General features: G+C 74.1%; 1 protein-coding gene across 1 annotated transcript; it reads left to right on the top strand.

Annotated features, from left to right (window-relative positions):
* Positions 1-1,838: 1,838 nt before the first annotated feature.
* Positions 1,839-4,330, top strand: LOC136991445 (forkhead box protein H1-like). Its single transcript, XM_067292577.1, is given in 5 exon segments — positions 1,839-2,039; positions 2,511-2,615; positions 3,540-3,891; positions 3,894-3,967; positions 4,052-4,330. Coding segments are annotated over 5 exon segments (1,011 nt in total).
* Positions 4,331-6,213: the final 1,883 nt, after the last annotated feature.

Below are 6,213 nucleotides of genomic sequence, written 5' to 3'. Positions count from 1 at the left end.
CAGTGCCGAGCGTCCCCGCGGCGCGGCGGCGAGGAGGAGCGCGGCGGAGGAAGGCCGGGCGGCCGGCCGCGGCCAGGCGCGGGTGGGACCGGGGACGGGGCGCCCCACGGCCGCTGCCGCCGGCCCCCCACCGCTGCCGGCCCCCCCGCCGCATCCGGAGCCTCACAGCAGCCCGGGAGAGACGGGCACGCCGGGATGCCCGTGCGGCAGCGCGGGACGGGGTGCTGCAGCCCTGCCAGCCGCGGCGCCGGGGCTCGGGGATGGCAGAGGGTCCCGGCTGCATCCCTGGATGCATCCCTGGGAGCTGCCGGGATTTGCACAAAGAGCAACTAAAGCGGTAGCAGCCCCGCGCGCCCCCGTCGGCCCCACTGCAGCCCCCAGCACGGCGCCTCCGGCCAGGCGGCGAGGGATCCCCTTGCAGCCACGGGCATGCACACGCGTGGGCATGCACACGTGTGCACAACCCCGTGCACGCACACACGTGAATGCACACATGTGCACAGCCCCATGCACACACACGCGTGTGCATGCACACCCATGTGCAACCCCGTGCATGCACACACACATGTGCATGCACACACGTGCACAACCCCATGCACACACACACGTGCATGCACACGTTCACACCCCATGCATGCACACACACGTGCATGCACACACATGCACAACCCCGTGCACACACACACACGTGCATGCACACACACGCACAACCCCGTGCACGCACACATGTGAATGCACACATGTGCACAGCCCCGTGCACACACACACACGTGCATGCACACACATGCACAACCCCGTGCACGCACACACACGTGAATGCACACATGTGCACAGCCCCATGCACACACACACGTGCATGCACACACATGCACAACCCCGTGCACGCACACACGTGAATGCACACATGTGCACAGCCCCGTGCACACACACACGTGCATGCACACACATGCACACCCCCGTGCACACACACGCGTGTGCACACACACACACACCCCTTCTCCTGCGCAGCCACCGCACACGAGTGCTGCGCACAAGCCACGGGAGTGTCCCCTGCACGGGGGTCCCCCCCAGCCCCACACCTCGCTCAGGGTTTCCCCCAGCCCCACAGCAGCCAGCCCTGCTCCGTCCCTGCCCCAAGCCCCGGCTGGGCTGCCCCTTCCAGCTTGCCAGCCCCATCCCATCCCCAACCCCATCCCAATCCCAATCCCATCCCATCCCTTCCCTATCCCCATCCCAATCCCATCCCATCCTTTTCCCTTCCCCAGCACATCCCCTTCCCCTTCCCCATCCCATCCCCTTCCCCAGCCCATCCCCAGCCCCACTCCATTCCCATCCCCATCCCATCCCCTTCCCATTCCATCCCCAGCCCCAACTCTTCCCCATCCCATCCCCAGCCCCATTCCATCCCCAGCCCCAACTCTTCCCCATCCCATCCCATCTCATCCCTATCCCCATCCCCATCCCATTGCCTTCCCCATCCCCATCCCCATCCCTTCCCCATCCCATCCCCTTCCCCATCCCCATCCCTTCCCCAGCCCATCCCCTTCCCCATCCCTTCCCTATCCCATTCCCTTCCCCTTCCCCATCCCATCCCCAGCTCCATTCCATCCCCAGTCCCAACTCTTCCCATCCCATCCCCAGCCCCAGCTCCAGCCCCATCGCCTTCCCCATCCCCATCCCCATCCCTGTCCCATCCCCGTCCCATCCCCATCCCATCCCATCCATGCCCATCCCCACCCCATCCCACCCCCTCTCCTCCCCTCCCGTCCCGTCCCCTCCCCGGGCCGCTCTCGCTCCCTGATAAAGGCCGCGCCGGGACCCTCCCGGCAGCCGCGGCCATGGCGCGGGCGGCGCCGGTGTCGGGGCCCGGATCGGGACCGGCGGCGGCGGCGGCGGCGGCGGCGGCACCGGGCTCGCGGGGCCGCTCGCGGGGCCGCCCGCAGCGCTACCGGCGCCACCCCAAGCCGCCCTACTCCTACCTGGCCCTCATCGCCCTCGTCATCCGCGCCGCCCCCGGCCGCCGCCTCAAGCTCGCCCAGGTACCGGCACCCCCGGGACCCCCCCGGGATCCCCGCGATCCCCCCGGATCCCCCCGGCGCCCCCCGCCCGGCCCGGCGCCGCTGCCTCCCGCCCGCCCCGTCGGGGCAGCGCTCGGTGCCCGCGGGGCCGGGCGGCGGGGCGGCGGGGGGGGGGGTGTTTTTGGGGAGGGGGGTGCAGTGCTGGGGGAGGGGGTGCAAGCGTGGGGGTGCGGAGCGGGGCCGGACCCGGGGCAGCGGGGCAGCGGCGGGGCGGGAGCGGGGCCGGATCCGGCGCCGGCGGCGCCTCTCATGCAAATGCCCCGGCGGGGGGGCAGCAGCAGGGGCCGCCAGGGCGCCGCGGGCTCCGTCGGGGTCCGGCTGTGGGGCCGCCGCTCCCCTCCCCCTCCAGCCGAGCAGCCCGGGGGGGGGGGGGAGCCCCGGGGGGGGGGTCGGTGCGGCCGGAGCCCCCCGGTGACGGCGGCGCTGCCGCAGATCATCCAGGAGATCAGCAGCCTCTTCCCCTTCTTCGCCGAGGGCTACCAGGGCTGGAAGGACTCCATCCGCCACAACCTCTCCTCCAACGCCTGCTTCGCCAAGGTGCGGCGGGCGGGGGGGGGGGGGCAGCCCGGGGGGGCGGGGGTCCCACCCTGGAGCCCCCCATGGGGCAGGGGTCCAATGCCAGAGGGGTGCGGAGGGGTCCGGGAGTCTCGCTCTGGGGTTGGGGTCCCATTCCCGGGGGGCGGGGGGGGGTCGAGTCCCGTTCCTGGGCTCGTTGGGGGGTCGGGGTCCTGTTCCTGGGGTGCAGGGGGGGTCGAGGTCCCCTTCCCAGGGCGCAGGGGGGTCGGGGGTCCCATTCCCGGGCACAGGGGGGGCCGGGGGTCTCACTCTGGGGTTGAAGTCCTGTTCCTGGGGTGCAGGGGGGTCAGGGTCCCATTCCCAGGTCATGGGGGGGGGTCAGGGTCCCATTCCCAGGGTGCAGAGGGGTCGGGGGTCCCATTCCCGGGGCATGGGAAGGGGTCGGGGTCCTGTTCCCAGGGCACAGGAGGGGGTCGGGGTCCCGTTCCCGGGGCATTGGGGGCGGTCGGGGGTCCCATTCTCGGGCAAAGGGGGGGCCGGGGGTCCCACTCTGGGGTCCCATTCCCAGGGTGCAGAGGGGTCGGGGGTACCATTCCCGGGGCATGGGAACGGGTCGGGGCCCCATTCCCGGGGCACGGGGGGTATCAGGGTCCCATTCCCGGGGCATGGGGGGTATCAAGGTCCCGTTCCCGGGCACAGGGGGGGTCGGGGGTCCCACTCTGGGGTCGGGGGTCCCATTCCCAGGGCACGGGGGGGAGTCGGGGTCCCATTCCCAGGGTGCAGAGGGGTCGGGGGTCCCATTCCTGGGACGTGGGAAGGGGTTGGGGTCCCATTCCCGGGGCACGGGGGGGATCAGGCTCCCATTCCCGGGCACAGGGGGGGCCGGGCCGGTGTCCCCCCCCCCCCCCCCCCCCCGGGGCCGGTGCCAGGGCGGCCGGTGCGCAGGTGCTGAAGGACCCGGCCAAGCCGAAGGCCAAGGGCAACTACTGGACGGTGGACGTGAGCCGCATCCCGCCGGCCGCCCTCAAGCTGCAGAACACGGCCGTGGCGCGCCGGGAGGCGGCCGCCTTCGCCCGCGACCTGGCGCCCTTCGTGCTGCGCGGCTGCTCCTACGGCTGCGGCCCGGGGGGGCCGCCGGCGCCCCCCAGCCCCCCGGCCGGCCCCCAGCCCCGCGCCGCCCGCCGCGGCCCCCGCCGCAGCTCCGGCTTCTCCATCGCCTCCCTGCTCCGGGACTTCCAGGATGTGGAGGTGCCCGGTGAGCCGGACCCCCCGGCGGTGCCGGCGCCCGCGGACCCCCCCCGGGTGGTCTCTGGGGTCCGGCGCCCCTCCTGCGCCTCGCCGCCCCCCCGCCGCCACCCTGGGGGTCTGCGGGCGCCCCGGCGGGCTCGGGCGCGCGGGAGCCGGGAGCCCCCCGGGATGGCGGGACGGGGGGCTCCGGGCTGCCCCCCGGCTCCGAGGGCGGCCCCCGGCCCCCGGCGCCCGCGGCGGGCTGGGGGCAGCTGCCCACGTCGTACAGCACCGCCGTGGCCCCCAACGTGGTGGCGCCGGCCGGCGGCCCCCCGCCGCTCGCCCTGCCCTGCTGCGCCTACCGGCCCGGCAGCCCCCCGCGCTGGCCGCCGGCGCCCCCCGGCCCCCCCGGCCCCGCCGCCGACCTCGACATGCCGCCCAACAAGAGCGTCTTCGACGTGTGGCTGAGCCACCCCGGCGACATGGTGCCCCCCGCGCTCTACGGCTAGGCCCCCCCCCGCCCCCCCCCCCCCGGCAGCACCCGGGGGTGCTGCACCCCGCGGGCACCCGGGCGAGCTGCCTGCACCCAGGGCAGCCGTCCCCGTCACCCCGCTGCACCTGGGACCGACCACCCTGGCACCCCCCCTTGCACAGACGTCCCCGTCACCCCCACTTGCACCCCTTGCACCGACGTCCCTGGCACCCCCCCTTGCACCCCTTGCACAGACGTCCCTGTCACCCCCCCTTGCACCGATGTCCCTGGCACCCCCCCTTGCACCCCTTGCACAGACGTCCCTGTCATCCCCCTTGCACAGACGTCCCTGTCAGCCCCACTTGCACCCCTTGCACAGATGTCCCTGTCACCCCCCTTGCACCCATGCAGATCTCCCTGTCAGCCCCACTTGCACCCACATCAGACGTCCCCAGCGCCCACTGCACCCGCAGAGACGTCCCTGGTGCCCCTTGCACCCGCACGGACACCCCGGTTAGCCCCCCCTGCCACCCCCGTGCACCCGTGCGGTTGTCCCTGTCGCCCACTGCACCCCCACAGTTGTCCCCATCACCAGCCTGTCACCCCCTTGCACCCACGTAGACGTCCCCATCACCCCTTGTGCCCGTGCAACGTCCCCGTCACCCCCATGCAACGTCCCCATCACCCCTTGCACCCGTGCAATGTCCCCGTCACCCCCTAGCACCCATGCAACGTCCCCATCACCCCTTGCACCCATGCAATGTCCCCATCACCCCCATGCAACGTCCCCATCACCCCTTGCACCCATGCAATGTCCCCATCACCCCCATGCAATGTCCCTGTCACCCCCCCCCTGCACTGCTGGGGGGGCACCGGCCGGCATCAGCTCACCCTGTGGGCATGCGAGGGGCCGGGGCCTCCCTGGGCCCCCCCACCCCCACCCACCAGCACCCTTGGGCCACCATGGGGCCACCCTGACCCCCCCCCCCAATAAAAGCAGGATTGGAGCCCGGCTGGCTGGTGCGTGCGCCGTGGGGGGGTGGGGGGGGTGCAGAGCTGGTGGTGGGGGGGAGATGTGGGAGCACCCACCCCCCTGGGCCCTGGGGGCCGGGAAGGGGGCTGGGCAGGGCTCCCCGCCCCCCCAAGCAGGAGCAGCCCTGTGGGAGCCCCCCAAGCCCCCAGCACCGACGGCGGGGTCACTCTCACCTGCCCCCCCCCCCCCACCAGGGGACACGGGGCTGAGACCCCCCCCCGCTCACCCCACGGGTGTCCCACACCGCTGCTGGGGGAGGGATTGGGGAGAAGCCCCCGCACTGGCACCCATGGGTGCTGCTGGGGGGGGAGGGGAGAAAAAGGGGGGGGCCAAAACCGCTGCGGGACCCCCGGCCCCGGCACTGCCCCCCTCCGCCAGCGCCCCCGGTCCCCCCCCCCTGCCCCGGCCCCTCCGTTATAACTGCACCCCCATCCCTCCCCGACCCCATCCCCCACCCCCCCACCCCCCGCCGCCCCCCGCCGCCGCCCATCAAGGCCCGTTAGCGGCGCCCCCCCGGCGGCGGCGGCGGAGCCGCGGTGGCGGCGGCGGCGCTTTGCACAACAAAGGCGGCGGCGGCGGCGGCAGCCGCGGGGCCGGGGGGGGGGGGGGGGAGCCGGGGCTATGGGGGGGGGGGCTGGGGCTATGGGGCTGGGACCCCCCCCCCCCCCCGTGCCCGCAGCAGCGTTGTGCCACCGGCAGCGTCCCCAGCCCCCCGGCACTGGCGCCCTTTGGGGGGGCTGGGGCTGCGCTGGCTGGCTTGGGGGGGGGGGTAGCACTGGCCGTGGGGCTGGCTGCCCCCCCCCCCCCGCCCCCCGCTTCTGACACCCCTTGGCCTGGCCATAGCGGCCTCAGCCTGCCTGGGGGCTCCCGGGACCCCTGCCCGGGAA

The sequence above is a fragment of the Apteryx mantelli genome, chromosome 2, assembly GCF_036417845.1.
Source record: "Apteryx mantelli isolate bAptMan1 chromosome 2, bAptMan1.hap1, whole genome shotgun sequence".
In the NCBI taxonomy this organism is placed as follows: domain Eukaryota; kingdom Metazoa; phylum Chordata; class Aves; order Apterygiformes; family Apterygidae; genus Apteryx; species Apteryx mantelli.
Note: the sequence above shows the minus strand (reverse complement) of the source record. Positions and strands in the feature narration are given on the sequence as shown.